The following is a 20,204-nucleotide window of genomic DNA, read 5'->3' as shown; positions in this document are numbered from 1 at the left end:
AGAACAGATTCATTAGCTCCAGTTCTGGGTGGAACCCAGTAGTAGGGAAGGGTGAGAGTGTTCATTTGTTTGTTTCTCAGTAATGATGAGCAGTCCCCCTCCATATACACCACTAATTCCTTCGTTCCCTGGACTCAGCCTTAATTAGTCCTTGATGTCCACCTGACTATCCCCTTCCTTATTCCCAAAGAAGCCTTCTATCCACCAGTTCACCTACATAATCCTTTCTCCTTTTCTGCCCCCCCCCCCCCTCCTTCCCCCAGTGCAAACTACTTTTCTTTTCTTTTCTTTTCTTCTCTCTCTCTCTCTCTCTCTCTCTCTCTCTCTCTCACACACACACACACACACACACACACACACACACACACACACCGCAAAATGACTGTGCCAGGAATGGCGGAGAAATGTAAACTCATACAGAGGCTTACCAATAATCATCCATTTGTGCATAATTTGCAAATGGAACATGAAAGTATGCAAATCATAGTGATACCAAAGTACTCTCCACCATAAATTGAGGTAAGACTGCTTGGGAACTGTAGAGGTATAACTGGGTCACTGAAAGAAAATCTGTGACAGCCAACGGCAATGTTACCAATGCTACTATGCGGCTGTTTGTTGTTACACCATGTCAGTCGTCTGACTGAATATCACACCAGATAATTGTAGGTTTGTTACAATACGATACTAGTGAAGTGTGAAAAAAAAATGCTAATAACCTCTTCCACTCTTTGTTACAGAGCACCTTCTTGTTGTCATGCCTCTTCCCAGATGTACCACGTATGTTAGACAGTATTGTTTCACTTTATGGTCGTGATACTGCCCAATACTTCACACGCAGAAAATTCGACATCTTTTAATTTTAAGAGTTTTATTTTAGTCTGCAACATATGATTTCAACTGAGGTGACACAAGTTCTATTTGCATTGAAACGGCAGTACTAAGGTGGAAGTTGGAACATATGACCATTGTATTCAGTAATTTTGTCAATTTCATAAACGGTATTACGTGATTTATGCTCTTTCAAGAATGACAGCAGTTCTGACTTCTTCATTTCCCTGTCAAATGAATCTTTGCAGTTCTTCCTAGCCCATCCATAATGTCATTCTTCCTGATGCTGCAGCATGTAGGGGCTCTACTTAACTGCACTAAGTGGTATGGTGCATTATATTACAGGAAGTTCTTATTTTTGGAAGAACCACTCTTTAAATTTTTTTGCCGACATTTATATGCGATAGTCCCCCCCGATTTCTTTGATGTAAACAACTGTGGAGGATAATAAAAGCATTTGGAACAAACCCACCAATTGCTCCAGCATGTAAAAGATTGAGCTGACTGCCTTTTCCAACTGGAGCTTTCATCGTTCCTCATGTGATGTCATAATTCCACACAGTCAGTAGGGAACGACCAGCACTTACCAACATTTTGTCCAATCAAATGATTTTTTAATGTCTGCACTACTTTTTTAGTATCACTAAAAGGCTGAGTTTTTTCTCTGGAAAACAACTCAACTCGCTCCCTTGCAGTGAGAGAAGCAGCTTCTTCTGGGTGGGATATTCTTTCTGCATGTAATAGTCTCACAGGTCCCTGAAGTGCACCCTCCTTAACATTATCCAGTTCTACTGTTTTAGCAGCATGCACTACCATGGAGTCAAAATAGCAGTAGTTGGTTCCTCCAGATCTCCAGTACTCTCTCCCTCATTTTTATCCTTACAGAGGTCGCTTCAGTTTTCAGAGCAGCTGCTACTCATTCTATGACTTCTGAAGACAGTGTAAATGGTCCATCATTATCCCTTTCTTCCTCGAAATAGCATTGTACATTATATAAGAGTTAATGAGATTGGCTCCTCATGGTAGATGAGATTGGATCTTTATGGTAGTGCCCTATGGCAATATTTACAAATTCCTAGGCTCCCCCCACACGATGCGCTCCAAGTGTGGGTAGTGTCAAGGGACATTATTCCTGTCACCTGACTATACACACAAGATGCAATCTAACTCAGTTCATAAATACAACTTGAAAGAAAGCAGTTAGTATAAACAAAGTGTTTTGAATTGAACATGGATACAACAAAAATACAATTGTTCAAAACATCAATTCTAAGTCTAAATAAAATAAAATTTAAATCAACCTTTATTGTTGAAAAGAAAGACAAAGTTAAATACTAATATGTCTAAACTTACTTTTGTATGGGAGTCCATGAACATTTTGGTAAAAATTTCAGTTACTCGTTGGAGTTCAACGCGTCTTAGTCGGTTTTCATTTTGGAAATATGCTTGCAATGAGACCAGCCCATCCTTACGCTCATTCCAGTGTGTGCTGGCACAGTTGTTTATGATGTCCGATATGTTCTACAGGGAAAAGAAACAAAAAAGTGTACCAACTGTTACATGTTAAAACACATTATATTGTCTCCATGTCCCAGTGAGAAACACATTAAGTTCATGTTTATTTTGAGACAATTAATTACACAAGTATACTCAAATGGGTCTTTTTTATTATTTCTGTCAAATTTTAAAATTGTGCCACTTAAAGTTGTGGCATCATCAATGGATTTAAAAAAACTGTGTGCCATGGAAGATGGTTCTACAGACATGTTCTCAGAATGTTCCTTGTAAAACAATACATATGGTAATAATGTAAAAATATTAATGATGATGACAGTTATCGAAGACAAATTCTTGGACACTATTTATTGAGCTGCATGAAAATTGACCTGCAGGGTGAAATTCTCAATATGTGTATAAATACATGTAAAATACATTAAATATATGTTACACATATTTAATATGTGCATATGTGGACAATGCTACAGGTAAAAGGCTCATCCTAAACCCCTGGAACAATTTCAACCAAATTTGGTACACACATTAATTACGATCTAGAAGAGATACTGCGGGAGTAAAATCCACCAGCCTCCTATTGAGAAGAGGGTGATACCATGGAGAGATATGAGGAGTGGAGGAGATGGACAGAGCTAAGGGAACGTAAAAAATGGAAAGCGGAGGGGGGGGGGGGGGGGGGGGATGGACAGAGAAAGGAAAGATGAGGAGAGGGACAGAAACAGAGGGAGGAAGATATCGGTATAGAGAGAGGGAGGAAAAAATGAAGAGAGAGAGGGGGAGGAAGAAGAAATGAACAGAAAGAGGGCAGACGAGGAGATGAACAGGGAAAGGATAGCGGAGGTGGTGGACAGACATTGAGTAGGAGATACGGGGAAGGGAGGGGGGGGGGGGGGGGGGGACGCAGACAGACAAACAAACACAGGAAGAAGAGGAAATGGAATGAAATGGGAGAGAAGCAGACAGACGGGGGGAGGAGCAGACCGACAGTGGGGGGGGAGGAGCAGACCGACATAGGAAGGGAGCAGACCGACAGTGGGGGTGGGGGGGGGAGCAGACCGACAGTGGGGGTGGGGGGGGGGGAGCAGACCGACAGTGGGGGGGGGGGGGGGGAACAGACCGACAGTGGGGGGGGGGGAGCAGACCGACAGTGGGGGAGGAGCAGACCGACAGGGAGGAGGAGCAGACCGACAGTGGGGGGGCGGGGAGGGAGCAGACCGACAGTGGGGGGGGGGGAGGGACAGACCGACAGGGGGAGGGGAGGAGCACACAGACAGAGGGGGGAGGGGAGGAGCACACAGACAGAGGGGGGAGGGGAGGAGCACACAGACAGAGGGGGGGGAGGAGCACACAGACAGAGGGGGGAGGAGCACACAGACAGAGGGGGGAGGAGACGGACAGTAGAGGGGGAGGAGACGGACAGAAGAGGTGGGGAGGAGACGGACAGAAGAGGTGGGGAGGAGACGGACAGAAGAGGTGGGGAGGAGACGGACAGAAGAGGTGGGGAGGAGACGGACAGAAGAGGTGGGGAGGAGACGGACAGAAGAGAGGGGTAGCAGATGGACAGAGATAGGAGGAAGGAGTAGATAGGCAGAGACGGGGGGTAGGAGGAGATGGATAGAGAGATGGAGTATGCAGGCAATGCCAAGTACTCAGATAGTTGAATTACAAAGACTGGTAAGGCAAGCATAGAAACATTAAAGGCAGAGGTGGCTAAGACACGAATTACTGATGAAATAAGGGCACTCATCAATGAAATAAGGAAATATATGGGATCAAAGGACATGATTGCTAAACAACAGTACTAGATGCTTAATACGAAATCAAAATGAGAAATAAACAGAATCAAAGTAAATGAGAAAGAACTTGTAGGGCAACAGAAAACACTTGTTCACAAGAAAAGAGTCACCATATATAAAAATTTCAAACATAATACTTGGGAAACCACTTACAAAGTACATTTGTGGGGACATGATTATGTGCAAAGAATGAGCAAATATATGGCAGGAGAATATAAAAAGTCTTTATTACACAGAAGAGCAGTTACACAGTGAGAAGAGGAGACTGATGTGGGAGAAGAGAGATATTACAGGCATAAACACCCATCAAAGGGAATGTCAACTACTCACATGACAGCACAGCAAATGTTTGGGACAACAGTTCCACAAGTACTATTCAAAAGTGTGATGATCAACAAATTTAAATTAATTCAATTGTGTTCAATGTTATAAATCTGATCATTACAAATACCTTCAAATCAGTAATGATTAATGGCAGTGACACTGCTGGTGGTGTAGTGGTAGTGTGTTATGATGAAAGATACAACCCTGTTAAGTGTCTCGTGACACTGAGTACCAAAAGGTGATACTATAAACAAAAAATAATAAAAAAAGTAGTGTCAAAATGATGATAAAACTACAATGTTAACAAACTGTTTATGGTGGTAAAAACTGGATCTACATCACACCTCGAAGCGCGCTTCGACCCAAATACTCCAAAAACAAAAACAAATTACATTTCTGTAGAGAGCACAATTAAACCCTACTGTCTACAGTTTTCTACTCATATATATACCTTGTACCATAAAAAGAACAGAAAACAAGTAAAAAAAATCAATCTAATTATTGTAACCCTTACTTGATACGCTTTTATGGAGCAACATGCTTGACACATTGGGGCATGGAGGTAGTGGGTGGGGGGATCGCACTCCAATGACAAAAACTGTCATAACAAATAATCTACTGAACAACTTCACTTGAAAACTTTTATAGCTGCTCAAAAAACTCACTTTTTGAAGTTATATGGGTTATATAATCAAAAAATAAGAAAAAAAAAACAAACAAAAAAAATTGAAAACATTAAAGGTTCTTTAAAAGAAATCATGTAAATGGCCAAAAATTTAACTGAGTTTCCTGAAGTTAGAGATATACAGGGTGGTCCACTGATCATGACCGGGGCCAAATATATCACGAAATAAGCGTCAAATGAAAAAACTACAAAGAACAAAACTGAATGGGGAAACCAGATAGCGCTATTGTTGGCCCGCTAGATGGCGCTGCCATAGGTCAAATGGATATCAAACTGCATTTTTTAGATAGGAAACCCCATTTTTTATCACATATTCGTGTAGTACGTAAGGAAATATGAATGTTTTAGTTGGACCACTTTTTTCGCTTTGCGATAGATGGTGCTGTAATAGTCACAAACATATGGCTCACAATTTTAGACGAACAGTTGGTAACAGGTAGGTTTTTGAAATTAAAATACAGAACATAGGTACGTTTGAACATTTTATTTCGGTTGTTCCAATGTGATACATGTACCTCTGTGAACTTATCATTTCTGAGAACGCATGCTGTTACAGCGTGATTACCTGTACATACCACATTAATGCAATAAATGCTCAAAATGATGTCCGTCAACCTCAATGCATTTGGCAATACGTGTAACGACATTCCTCTCAACAGCGAGTAGTACGCCTTCCGTAATGTTCGCACATGCATTGACAATGCGCTGACGCATGTTGTCAGGCATTGTCGGTGGATCACGATAGCAAATATCCTTCAACTTTCCCCACAGAAAGAAATCTGGGGACGTCAGATCTGGTAAACGTGCGGGCCATGGTATGGTGCTTCGACGACCAATCCACCTGTCATGAAATATGCTATTCAGTACCACTTCAACCGCACATGGGCTATGTGCTGGACATCCATCATGTTGGAAGTACATCGCCAATCTGTCATGCAGTGAAACATCTTGTAGAAACATCGGTAGAACATCACGTAGGAAATCAGCATACATTGCACTATTTAGATTGCCATCGATAAAATGGGGGCCAATTATCCCTCCTCCAATAATGCCGCACCATACACTAACCCGCCAAGATCGCTGATGTTCCACTTGTCGTAGCCATCGTGGATTTTCCGTTGCTCAGTAGTGCATATTATGCCGGTTTACATTACCGCTGTTGGTGAATGACGCTTCGTCGCTAAATAGAACGCGTGCAAAAAATCTGCATCATCCCGTAATTTCTCTTGTGGCCAGTGGAAGAACTGTACACGACATTCAAAGTCATCGCCATGCAATTCCTGGTGTATAGAAATATAGTATGGGTGCAATCAATGTTGATGTAGCATTCTCAACACCGATGTTTTTGAGATTCCCGATTCTCGCGCAAGTTGTCTGCTACTGATGTATGGATTAGCCGTGACAGCAGCTAAAACACCTATTTGGGCATCATCATTTGTTGCAGGTCGTGGTTGATGTTTCACATGTGGCTAAACACTTCCTGTTTCCTTAAATAACGTAACTATCCAGCGAACAGTCAGGACACTTCGATGATGTCGTCCAGGATACCGAGCAGCATACATAGCACACGCCCGTTGGGCATTTTGATCACAATAACCATACACCAACACAATATTGACGTTTTCCGCAATTGGTAAACAGTCCATTTTAACATGGGTAATGAATCATAAAGCAAATGCCGTCTGCATTGGCGGAATGTTACGTGGTACCACGTACTTTTACGTTTGTGACTATTACAGGGCCATCTATCACAAAGCGAAAAAAGTGGTTCAACTAAAACATTAATATTTCTTTACGTATTACACGAATATGTAATAAAAAATGGGGACTCCTATTGAAAAAAACGCAGTTGATATCCGTTTTACCTATGGCAGCACCATCTAGCGGGCCAACCATAGCGCCATCTGGTTTCCCCCTTCAAGCTAGACGAGTTTCATTCTTTGTAGTTTTTTTCGTTTGATGCTTATTTCGTGAGATGTTTGGCCCAGTCACTATCAACTACATAAAGAAGCATATTTATTCTGAAAAATGCAAGGTATGCCTATCGTGAAAAAGTGAAAAACCTGTTACCATCAAAATAAGCAGTTTTTATTGTTTAAGAACAATATTCAAGTGATTTTGATTAGAAAATAGAAGAAACCTGTTCATTATAACGAAATGAAAGAATTTCAGTCAAATTTGCATAGCTTTAACATGCACACTCATCACAGATTAATGTAAGTCCCATAGTGCTTAGAGCTGTCACAGATTAATGATTTTTGTACACTTCAAGTAACCTATCACATATACGTCGAGTTTGCAAATTACACACTATCTCATTATTAGAACAGAACATCTACTGTAAAGAAAAAAAAGGGGAGAAGACATGATAAAACAAAGTGCACATACTTGAAATAAAATGCATTTAAATTTCACAGACTCGATCTAACTTGACACCCTTGGGTGTAGGCAACCACAGTCAACTTAGGATGGTTGCCATAGACAAATGGCCACTTTCAGAGTGAATCAACTGACTCTAGGGTGTAGTGGTACTATAAAAATCATAATAGATAGTGCTATAAGCCCAAGTTTCTACGTTTTACATAGTTAAAGTACAGTCTCCTGCAGATGGGTGGTTTACTTGCTTCTGCAATTCCTTCTAATTGGTCCCCAGAACCATTAAATTTTCAGCAAACAATTTTGTTATTATTCTCTCTCCTATCCCTATTGTCACTTGTGACATTACATATATTATCCATCATCACAATGAAAAGCAATGGAGATACTCCACTTCCTAGTTTTAGATCATTTTTCTGTGTTAGTCATCCTGTTCTCCCTTTTCCCACTCTCACTGAACTCTCATACAATAATTAAGAACAGAATATTTTGAATATATTTTGTAAATACTGGTACTACTAAAAGGTTACTCTTAATAATTCTTTAAAGCTGAAAATTGAAACAGACATTTTCCTTCAAATGCTACGAAAGACGAGCAGAAAAATATAAAACTTACATCACCAGACCTCCTGTAGCAATCAAGAGATCGCTCTGAACACACACTGGATGTCTCACTGTCATCTGAATGATCATCAAATGATCTGTACGCCTTGCGGCTGAGTGGAACTCGGCCGCCAACTTCATTTCCGTCAACTGAGTCGAATGTCTGTTTGGAAGTAAGAAAGTTGCTGATGTAAGAATAGCCGTATAAAGTATTTTAACACTTAAATGTACAACAATTAAAACAACAATTACAATGAATGTTCTGAGAAAGTAACGCAAATTACTGGTTCTCCAAAACTTAACATCAAACCATTAAGTCCTCTCCTTCACATATGTTTACTGGTCCTCTCAAAATCACAATATACCTTCCTAAGATATTAACCTAGACATTTTTATCCAAGCAAACACCATCACTTTTGAGAGGGTCAAAACCATGTCGGCTGAACATTTTGTTTACTTTTGTAAAGAGAAAGGAATCGCACAAGACTAGACAAGGGCTGTAAGATGACAACAACTCATTTTAGGAGTGTCACAAAATATTTAGGTTTGGTTGCCCTGATGACAGACACACACATTGTCTGACGTAGGTGTCTCTCTTTCCTCATTATGTGGATTCTTTCCAAAACCTCATTAGGTTGTTGCAGTAAATAAATTTGCAGTCACCACTTTATCTTCTTCAATATACTTAAACCCACTTCCAGTTTTTCTTTGTGATGAGATCACGTGTGGCAGATAAGTTTGCTTCGAATATCAAGAGCCTAACATTTTATGTACAAACTGAACATGGTGTTAATGCCTTAACCACACTAACTATAACTGTTTATATCAGAATATGTAATTCATCGGTTGTAAACTACACTTTAAGCATTCTATAAACTTTGGTAGTAGCATCCTAACTTGAACAATCATAATTTCAGTTTACATCTATTTTAATTAAAGAACCTGTTTTGAGGAATTTTAGAAGTTTGAGTAAGGTGTACAACATATTTCATAGTATATCAATAGCTGCAAGCTACAGTTGTGCATTCTACAGATTTTATCAGAAGCATTTAGTTTCTTACTTGGAGTGTAGGTACTTACGTAATTTGAATATGTTTATACTTTTTTTCTGCTACTATAAATATCAAATTGCATTCCATTCAGTTTTCCTCTCAATAACAGTACATACTGCCTGTAGCACTCATAAAGGTCTGCTTTTTTCAAACCTTGTTATATGGGTCGATTAGCGAGCATAATTATGACAAAACAGAAGTTTGAGACAGAAAGTTCCAACAGCTTGAAAGAATCAGAAAATTTGATTACAATTTCTTTATCATCATAAAACAAAGCAAATACTGGCTGAAAACACTTCAGTTCTTAAACAGAACTTCTAATTTTTGAAGTGCAACAAATCCAAAAGTTAAAAGTGAAGCTGCACCCCTAATTTTAAGTAATTTATTTGCTAAACAGAAAAAAAATATTGCAAGAGAGACACTGCAGCCCCATAGTAAATGCTATTAACAGGCCTAGACTCAGCCAGTTAATATTTCTAAACATATGGAAATTGTTCTAACTGCTGTCAGTTGACTGGAAGCTGCTTTAAGGGGTTTTCTGGGTTGGCTTTTGACAGAGAGAGAAACATACAAGATTCAAAGTGCCTTATGCACTATCCTCTCCCAGGGATACTGTCACCTTTCCAGGAAATACTGAATCTATCATTACTTGTCAATTCCAAGGTTGTACTTTGGTCATTCTAGCGACCAGCAGATAGAAGTGAAAAGACACATCCTGTTCATGGAACTGCAATGACTTTCACAATATGCAGCGCTGCCCTCAGAACTGATTGCTGCCATCTGATTCTTAGCTGAGTGCTAGGTTTGAACCAGAGATTTCAATGGTTATGCAACAAGTTAGGCTGAGACTTCCAACACTTGGGCCAGCAGATTGAGAACTGTAGAGTTTTCCTAAATTGATAAGGGGTGTGCTACACATCGGAGGCTGCTACACAAGTTGCTGATTGCGTGCAGGGTGCACACAAGCTATTGTTAACTACTACTACTACTACTACTACTACTACTACTATTATTATTATTATTATTTCAATTGGATTACTGATCCAGTTTAAGATAATGATAGCTATAGGAGGCCTTGAAGTTTTAGTCTAAGATCTGAAGAAATGTCCCCCTCAGAAAAAGACAATTACAATCTTAGTGATCAGCTGTTAATGCACAGCAGTATGAGTTTCAGGGGAAATCAAAGTGTATATCGAAAGGATAGGTTAGTGGTAAATTGAGGTGGTGTATTCATCACAGTAGGCAAGAAATTTCACTGAGATAAAAACTGATGCTGCGTTCAAGATGGCGCGGGCAAGAGTCAGATTCAAGGGTGAGTGTAAGCTTAGGAGTTGCTCTGTTGCCCACCAGAACCATCCCCTCACCTCAGTATTACATACATTTCCCAGTCATACTGTAATCATAGCAGGAGACTTTAATCATCCAGCAATCAGTTGGGAAAATTACAATTTTGTAAGGGGTTGACATGACAGAAAAACTTTGAAACAATACTAATTGCTTTTGCCGAAAATTATTTGGAACAAGTACTACAGAAGCCCGCTCAATGAGGGAAGTATATTACATCTCATGGCAACAAATAGTACACAATTTATGTAAACCTAAAGAAACATATGCTACTTGGGACATAGATAGTCGTTTTTCCCTCACTCTATTTGCGAGTGGAATGGAAAGTACATCATACAGTATCATGCAGAGTATGTCCATAGATGTAGATCTATATTTGTTGAACAGCAGATGTAAAACAGAATGTTAGGCTACAGACAGACGGATGCTGAATAAAGCACATTTCCTTGTCAACGGGCCTATGAGGGAAAACATCCATGACATCGCTACAGAATCTTGAAAAATCCAATGCAATTCTGGTCATATGTAAAGGTTGTAAGCAGCACCATAGTTAGTGTCCAGGAACTTATGGATGATACAGGAATTGAAATAGAGGGTAGTAAACCAAAATCAGAAATGTGGAACTCTTGTTTCCAAATGTTTCTTAACTATTGAATGAAGTTCCAGGACCCAATAGACCCCTTATAAAATTTTATGAAGAATTCTGTGGCTGAGTCAGTCTCTCTTTTAAGCATAATGTATCATGAATCTGCAGGAGGGGGGATGATGACTGTCCCCAGTGGCTGGAAGAAAACACACGTCATGCACATTGACAAGATGAGCGGCAGAAGTGATGCACAAAACTATTGTTCAGTTTCATTGACATCCATCTGCTGTAGGACAGTCTGAGCTTAAACATAATGAGGTACTTCAAAGAGAATGACCTCATCTGCAAACCAGCGTACATTCTGAAAACATTGGTCATGTAAAACTAACAAACATATTTTGCACATGACATACTGAAAGCGAAGGACCAAAGTAGTTTAGTACACACAGTATTTATTGACTTTGACTGTATTGTGAATTTCTTTGAAGTATTGGTTAGGATGTCAATGAGGCAGTCTTTGTGTTCTCGCAGCAGGACAGACGAGTACATCCTTCATTTATGAATTATTTTTATGAGCTTAAAACAGGAGTGATTTATTTTCAGTTATCTGGGTGGTTACTAGATTAATTTTTAAATTTATTGCATATTTGAGTACTTACTATACACAGTATAGCATTTTAATACCTGGGTAGTGTAGTGTGAATAGGAACTATGTAATGTAGTCCAGTGTGGATACGAACTGGGACTGCTGTATTCAAATGCAAGTTGAATTGGTGAACCTTCACTCAAACCTCAATGCGGTGCTGTCTTCAGTCACTCAGCTTGAGGCTGCTGCCGATGGGCGTCACTGCGGAGGGCTGAAAGTGGGGATCTATAGTATGTCCAGCACATTCCATGTGTCCCTCGACTGGTCCACTACTGTTGATGTCCCTGTTATTGCCCACACTGAGGTTGACCCCTCACCAGTGGCTGAATGGGAGGTCATCCCAAGGTGTGACAGGCAATGAAAGACTTTCTGAGATGGGAGGGGAGACTGATCAAAATACCTCTCTGCTTTGTCTGGCAAACAGGATCACGGTACTATCTACGGCTGATACACATCCTGAGCCACACGTAGTTGCTTGCCCTGTTCTAGAGGAAGTCTCTCAACCTGCAAGGTTGCAGAGGGTAGGATAAACAGCCGTTGGAAGCTCTAATGTTAGGCACGTAAAGGCACCCATTAGGGACATGGCTATCATGGATGGGAAGAAATCCAGTGGGCACTCTGTGTGCATACCTGGCGGAGTCACCCAAGAGGTGGCACAGGTCCTTCTGAATGCCACAAAAAGTAAAGGATGTAGGTGGTGGCTCATGTACGTACCAACAATAAATGTTGCTTTGGATCAGAAGAGATTCTCTCTGGTTTCACGTGGCTAGAAGAATTGGTACAGACTGCCGGTCTTGCTTGCAAGATGATGGCAGAGATCACCATTTGTAGCATCATCTACAGGGTTGACTGTTGACCTTCAATTATAGACCTTTGATACAGAGCTGAGTGAAGGGTCTGAATCAGAGGCTCCAACAATTCTGTAACCATGTAGACTGGAGGATCCTCGAGTTGCGCCACAGGATGGTGGGCAGGTCAGAGGTCCACTGAACACAGAAAGTGTTGAGTGGGGAGGAGGGGGGGTGCACGCGTGTGGATTGGACTGGGTGATTTTTTAGGTTAGAGGGCCTCAGGGAAAGACAAAATAAGTTTCAATTTTGAAGAGTGATGGCCAGGCACAGAACAAGGGTTGACATAGGAACCGTAGGTATTATATTAGTAAATTGTCGTAGTTGTGTTGGGAAAGAACAAAAGAACCAGGGGCTAGAAAGCACTGAAGCACAATTCGTTCTAGGTAAACAACAGAAAAATTCAGCCAAAATTATTACAAAAGACCTGACGTTGTTCAGAGAGGATACATTTAAATACAGTTGGTGGTGGCATGTCGTTACTGTTAGAAGTAGTCTAACGAAGTTTGGACAAGAAGAGCATAGAACCTTTCGAAATGTGGTGCTACACAAGAATGCTGAAGATTAGATGGTTAGATCACATAACTAATGAGGAGGTATTGAATAGAATTGGGGAGAAGAGGAGTTTGTGGCACAACTTGACCAGAAGAAGGGATCGGTTGGTAGGACATGTTCTGAGGCATCAAGGGATCACCAATTTAGTAATGGAGGGCAGCGTGGAGGGTAAAAATCATAGAGGGAGACCAAGAGATGAATACACTAAGCAGATTCAGCAGGATGTAGGCTGCAGTAGGTACTGGGAGATGAAGAAGCTTGCACAGGATAAAGTAGCATGGAGAGCTGCATCAAACCAGTCTCAGGACTGAAGACCACAACAACAACAACAACAACGAAGTAGATAGTTCCTGTGAGTTAGTATACGTAGAGGTTATACTCAACAACTAGAATAAATTAATAATTGGTTTCTTTACTGACCTCCAAAGTCAGATGATACAGCTGCTGAACGGTTAAAAGCAGTCTTCTTTCGAACAGGTACCCCACTCATACAATTATACTTGTTGGTGACTTCTGTCTAGCCTCAATATGTTGGCAAAATAACATATTTGAAGTCAGTGGCAGATACAAAACATTAGCCGAAACTGTACTAAATTGTTTGTTCGAAAATTATTTTAAACAATTAGTTCAGGAGCCCACTAAAAGTGTGAATGGAGGTGAAAACACACTCGACATCTTAGCAACAAATAACCCTGATGAAATTGGGAGCATTGTGATGAATTCATGGTACAGTGAATGCAAGGTCGTTGTAGCGAGACTGAATACCGCAACACCCAAACCTAACAAGAATAAACACAAAATATACCTATTTAAAAAGCAGAAAAAATTCGCCCGATGCTTTCCTAAGGGACAGCCTCCATTCCCGATGAACTAACTATAAAAGTGTAGACCACATGTAGCTTATATTCGAAGGAATGGTATCAAAGCAACAGAGAGTTTTATACCAAACAAATTAATAGCAGATGGAAATAAACTCCAATAATACGAAAAACAGGTCAGAACACTGTCGCACAAGCAACAAAAAAGCATCCCAAATTTAAAAGAATGCAAAATCTCCAAGGTTGGTGATGTTTTACAGAAGCTTGAAATTTAGGGTGAGCTTCAATGCAAGGTGATTTTAATAGTTTTCACAACAAAACTTTGTTTCGACATGTGGTAGAAAATCCAGAGAGACTCTGGTCATACTGGAGGTACACCAGCGGCAAGACACTATCAACACCTTCAATGCACGATAGTGAAGGTCATGTTGTCAATGACAGTGCCAGTAAGATGGAGTTAAAATACAGTTTTCTGAAATTCCTTTACCAAAGAAGATAACATAAGTTTTCCAGAATTCGAATCAAGAGCTCCTGCCAACATGAGTAACTTAGATGTCGATATCATCAGTGTAGCAAAAAAAGCTAAATCACTTAATAAAGTCCTCCAGTCCAGATTGTATACCAATTAGAGTATGCTGATACAATAGCTCCATGCTTAACAATCATATACAACCACTCACTTGCCAAAATATCCTAACCTACAGACTGGAAAGTTGCAAAGGTCACACCAATACTGGAGTAAGAGTATGAGTAATCCAGTGAATTACAGACCCATACCACTAATGTTGATTTGCAGCAGGATTTTGGAACACATACTATGTTTGAACCTTACGATTCTTAAACCAAGTGTTAAGAATGGCCGGCCGGTGTGGCCGTGCGGTTCTAAGCGCGTCAGTTTGGAACCGTGTGACCGCTACGGTCGCAGGTTCGAATCCTGCCTCGGGCATGGATGTGTGTGATGTCCTTAGGTTAGTTAGGTTTAAGTAGTTCTAAGTTCTAGGGGACTGATGACCTCAGTAGTTAAGTCCCATAGTGCTCAGAGCCATTTGAACCATTTTTTGTTAAGAATGATTAAATTATGCTGTGTCCAAAATTTTACCAGGTGCCTTACTCTTTCATTCCTTTTCCCAGTACATATTCATCTTTTTTTCTTCTTTCTTTCTTTCTCTTTACTACTGTCAAATTCCAGTCCCCCTCCAAAATTAGGTCTGCCTTTCCCCTTAACTACGTGAACAACATTATATTTGTTATTTCCCATTTCAACTGCACAGCTCTCACCACATCTCTCTGGCCTCCATTCTCCTGGACCCTGTCAAATCATTTAGTTTAGTCTCATCAACGTGACATTCTCACTACATCGCTCTGGCCTCTATTCTTCTGGACCCTGTCAAATTATTTATATAATTTTAGTCTCATCAACATTACATTCTCAGAGTGTTTTCCAGTCACATTTATTTTAGAGGTCTCCACACACACACACACACACACACACACACACACACACACACACACAAAAAAAATCTATTTTCTGCAGTTTAGTAATGTTCTCTAACTTCTCAGGTTCACCACTATGTTCACTGCTTTAGAGGACTAACTGTCAAACTTTGTATCTGCCAGCACCTCCTATATACATTTTTCTGTACTACTGCATGTCTCAATCTTTCACTTTTGACCTTCCTTCACCCTGAAGGCATGCAACACGACATATAACTGTCATAGTGTGTGATGAGTTAAGATATATATGAGGGTTCTACTGTAACACTCTTAGAATGCATGAAAGACAATTAACGCTTCTACTATTTGGTGAGTTGTTAGCTCTACATTTTCATTAGTAATTCTAGAAATTTGGTAAAACAATAATACTAAGTTACCTTATCTGCAAAATGTCAATTTCAAAAATAATGTTTTTGTAAATTTTTGACTTACAAGGATACGAACAGTAAGAGTGAAACTGAAGAGAATGAATTGCTTTTATTTCTGTGTATTCCATGCCAGTTTTCATAATGCTGAAAACTTTATGTTCAGTTTCCTCGTAGTTACGTGTGTTGCCAAAAAAAATATATGTAGCCTTAAGGCTCATAAAAAAAATATTCAGTTCCTTTTTTAAGTGAGTGCAAAATTATGCTTTGATTTTTACTCAGCATGTTTCAAAAAGGGAATTTTTATACCAACAAGTAAACATAGTATTTAGATCACAAGTAGTCATCTGAGTGTTCTGGCCCTTCTCCATTTCTATAAATGTAATCTAAAGAAAGAATTGCATGTCTATGAACTACTGTCAGACTTAGCACATATATTTATGTTACACAGGTGTACACACAAAAAAGAAAAAAAATAGTGACACAATACACTCAAAATAACAATGGGACACTTACCAAGGCATCAGCTAGTGCAGACTCAGCTTCCCGACTCTGTTGTAATATTTTTTGGGCCATCACTGGTCGGGACTGTCCTTGGCGATCGCTCACATTGCCAATATGTCCAGACCTCCCTCTGTAGAAAATACAAATTCCAAGTTCAGAACAAATTCTATTACGAGTATAGTTTAAATAAATACTGAAAAATGCAACATCACAGAGTGTTAAGTCACATTCATATAAAATACTCTTAAATCACATCACATATTTCAAGAATATTACAGTTAAATTTATTTTTCCCATTCAGTCATTCCCTTTTTTAAAGCTCTGTACTTCTTATTCCTGAAAACAATGCTAAGTCTGGTTTGTTGTTAGTAAAATTCAACTGTACTTTTCATATGACCAAGTACTGTTCATAGAAAATGTAATAGGGAGACAATTTCTAATGAATCATAATGGATAGCAAAGCGCTGTAATATTCATACCAACCTTTGGGTTATCATTAGTTTTACTTTAAAAAAAAAAAAAAACCAGAATGAGTTATGGTAGACATAGGATATATTACACAAATTAAATAATAATGTCTGTAATAAAGAAAGAAAATTAAACATACATTCACATGCTCAAATAATGTCTTAACTGGTACATCAATATGCTTTAACCATGGACCTGAAAAATTCACATTTGTGATAAATGCTAATATCTGTGCAAATTCCAGCTCAAAATGCAAACTACCTAAAAAATGCTACTTTGTAAAAAAAAATGTATCTAAGTGAACAGGACGGGAGTAACTGAAAACTGATAAAAATTGTAACATGTTGACCAGTACGGCCAATCAATTTGCAGTTGCTACTGTTCAGCCATAAGACAACAAAATTAAACGTATCAAATACATCATCAAATAAGTTGATTTCAAACTCAATTACACTCAACATTTCAGCTATCATTAATTCACCCTTTTGCCTTTGGTTTTGTAGAGATAGTGGCCTTAAACATAATGTTACTGGCCTTAAACATAATGTTATTTTTAGCGAGGCCTTAAACATAATGTTATTGTTAGCGACTAGCAAGCGATCACTGCATGTCAACATCATTCGATTTCTATCGATTCACCTATTCCAGTCAGCTACCCAACCAGAAGTCTTCCTGGAATGCATGCATATATTCCAGTTCTGCTTCTACTATCTTGTTGGTTCTATCTGCATTCTGTAGTGTTACCAAATATGGATGTACATCTACATACCTACTCCATACGGTGAGTAGCTACTAGTCATTTCCTTAGCTGTTCCACTATTAAATGTGGTGAGGGAAAAACGACTATCTATAAGCCTCTGAAAGAGCCCTAATTTCTCTTACTTGATCTTTATGGTCCTTATACGAAATGTACGTCAGCGGCAGTAGAATCAATCTGCAGTCAGTTCCAAATGCTGATTGTCTACATTTTGTTGATAATATTCTGTGAAAAGAACATAGTCTTCCCACCAGGGACACTCTGTGATATTCACATGCTGATCGAACCTACCAGTAACAAATCTAGCATCCTGGTCTGAATTGCTTTGATGCCTTCCTTTAATCTGACCTACTGGGTATCCCAAAGATTCGAGTAGTACCCAAGTATGGGTCATACTTCTGTTCTATATGCAGTCTTCTTTACAGATGAACCACACTTTTCTAAAATTCTTCTACTAAATCATAATCGACCATTGCCTTCTACTGCAGTCCTTATGTCCGCATTCCATCTCGTATCACTTTGCAACATTACAGATAAATATTTAATTGAAGTGACCACATTAGCAGCACAGTGCTAATGCTGTATCTGAACAATACTGGAGTGTTTCTCTTACTCATCTACATTAACTTACATTTTCCTATATTTGGAACTAGCTGCCATTCATCACACCAACTATACATTTTCTCAAAATCATCTTATATCCTCCTACAATTACTCAACAATGACATCTTCCCATACTCCACAGTGTCATCAGCAAACAGCAGACTGATGCTCACCTTGTCTGCCAAATCATTTATGCATATAGAAAATAAGAGCGGTCCTATCACACTTCCCTGTGGCACTACTGTCCCACCCCCAAACTAACCAACCAGTATGCCCAGCCTACGAAGTCTGACATCTGTAATAAAGGGTGGCCGCCAAACCCTATGACGCCTGGACACGTTTTCACCTTGGTTTCGCCACATGTTTAAGAAACTTACCACAGCAGTCCTCGAACAGTCAACAAGTCGTGCAGTTTTCAAAATGCTTGTACCAAGCCTCCAGGCCATCACAATCTGCCCTGGATGTAACTTGGATAGATCGCGTGCATTCCCATTCTACACATAGACAGTACGATCACTCACAATATTTGTACCGTGCAAGTGTCTGACTAGCAGTCATTCTGTGCCAGGTGATGCTGCTATCGCCTGGATGAGTTTATATCGACAGTAGGTCGGCGGTCATAATGTTCTGGCTGATCAGTGTACATAGGTAAGATGATGCATACTGCTGAACATGCTTGATGAGAACACTAATAGAACACCACACTGCAGCAGCATAACAAGTCAGCAGTTGCAGAACATTGCCTATCGGAATCGTATGGAATGTATTATGATCATACTACACAGACTTCTAACTTAGGGAACTGTGTCATCAAAGGATTATTGAGATTGGGTATGGGAACTGCTGACCAGTCTTTAGTTAGAGCTGAGAACCCACTGATTAAGAAGTAGAAGGAGATATCTTACAATTAACTGATTTTGGTGGAAAGTGGAGCAACAGCAGAGATTCCACCAGGATGCATCCCTGGTCACGAACTGTGGCTAGAGCAATGTGTCAACACGATGTGGAAGAGCACCGCACCAGTCCCTAAGCAGTCAGTTCACCATCAGCACACCCAACGATGGCAATGTGGCTGATTGTCGAAATACTGTGCCCATTGCACATTCACATCTGGCTGTTCACCCGTGAACTATTTCACCATGAATTATGCTTGAAGAATCAGTTACCCATTGTTGAAAGCTTACATTGTGCGTAATGACAGAAACAATACAAAGACAGTTTCAGGAAAAGTAATGTTCAAGTTTTTGTAAAAGCCAATATTTCATTAGATATGCTGCAAAATCACGAAATACCAATTCTCGAAAGAAGATGAACCATGCATGAGGACTTTATGTGAGAAATATTTACCAGGTAAGTTATTTATATTTCAGATTTGAGACTTTTGTCAATTTTGAAAATAAAAGGCAAAGCAGACCTCAAATTTAGTGCACTAATTTAGAGAATATGCGTTTTTTGTGCGCACACACAAAAGACTATCAGCTTATCTGCATTCATTTAGTGGTGAATAGAAGTGCTGTCTCAAGTCTGCTGTTCACTGTTGCTACTAAACCTTAAATGTCACATCGGAATTACCAAAGTCACACACGGACACATAGAATATTCATTTTTTGTTATAAGGGTACCATCCCCCCCCCCCCCCCCCCCAGTAATGTATTAAATAGCAGTAAATGATTTTCTGTGCATTGTCATGCCACATAATTAAAAATTTAGAAACCAACTGCATACAATCATAGTTGTTGTTGTTGTGGTCTTCAGTCCTGAGACTGGTTTGATGCAGCTCTCCATGCTACTCTATCCTGTGCAAGCTTCTTCATCTCCCAGTACCTACTGCAACCTACATCCTTCTGAATCTGCTTAGTGTATTGATCTCTTGGTCTCCCTCTACGATTTTTACCCTCCACGCTGCCCTCCAATGCTAAATTTGTGATCCCTTGATGCCTCAAAACATGTCCTACCAACCGATCCCTTCTTCTAGTCAAGTTGTGCCACAAACTTCTCTTCTCCCCAATCCTATTCAATACCTCCTCATTAGTT

The 20,204-nt window shown here is 39.7% G+C and overlaps 1 protein-coding gene across 8 annotated transcripts in view; it reads right to left on the bottom strand.

Annotated features, from left to right (window-relative positions):
* Positions 1–20,204, bottom strand: part of LOC124554970 (CLIP-associating protein 1-A) — a 250,544-nt gene that overhangs the window by 45,789 nt on the left and 184,551 nt on the right. For all 8 annotated transcript variants that reach the window (XM_047128704.1, XM_047128701.1, XM_047128703.1 and 5 more), the window contains 3 exons: positions 16,355–16,472; positions 8,144–8,293; positions 2,185–2,352 (listed from right to left, as the gene is read on the bottom strand). In XM_047128704.1, coding sequence (XP_046984660.1) covers positions 2,185–2,352; positions 8,144–8,293; positions 16,355–16,472 — 436 coding nt within the window. The remainder of the gene's footprint in view (positions 1–2,184; positions 2,353–8,143; positions 8,294–16,354; positions 16,473–20,204) is intronic.

This window comes from Schistocerca americana, chromosome X (assembly GCF_021461395.2).
Source record: "Schistocerca americana isolate TAMUIC-IGC-003095 chromosome X, iqSchAmer2.1, whole genome shotgun sequence".
In the NCBI taxonomy this organism is placed as follows: Eukaryota; Metazoa; Arthropoda; class Insecta; order Orthoptera; family Acrididae; genus Schistocerca; species Schistocerca americana.
This window is presented reverse-complemented; position numbering and strand designations above follow the sequence as displayed.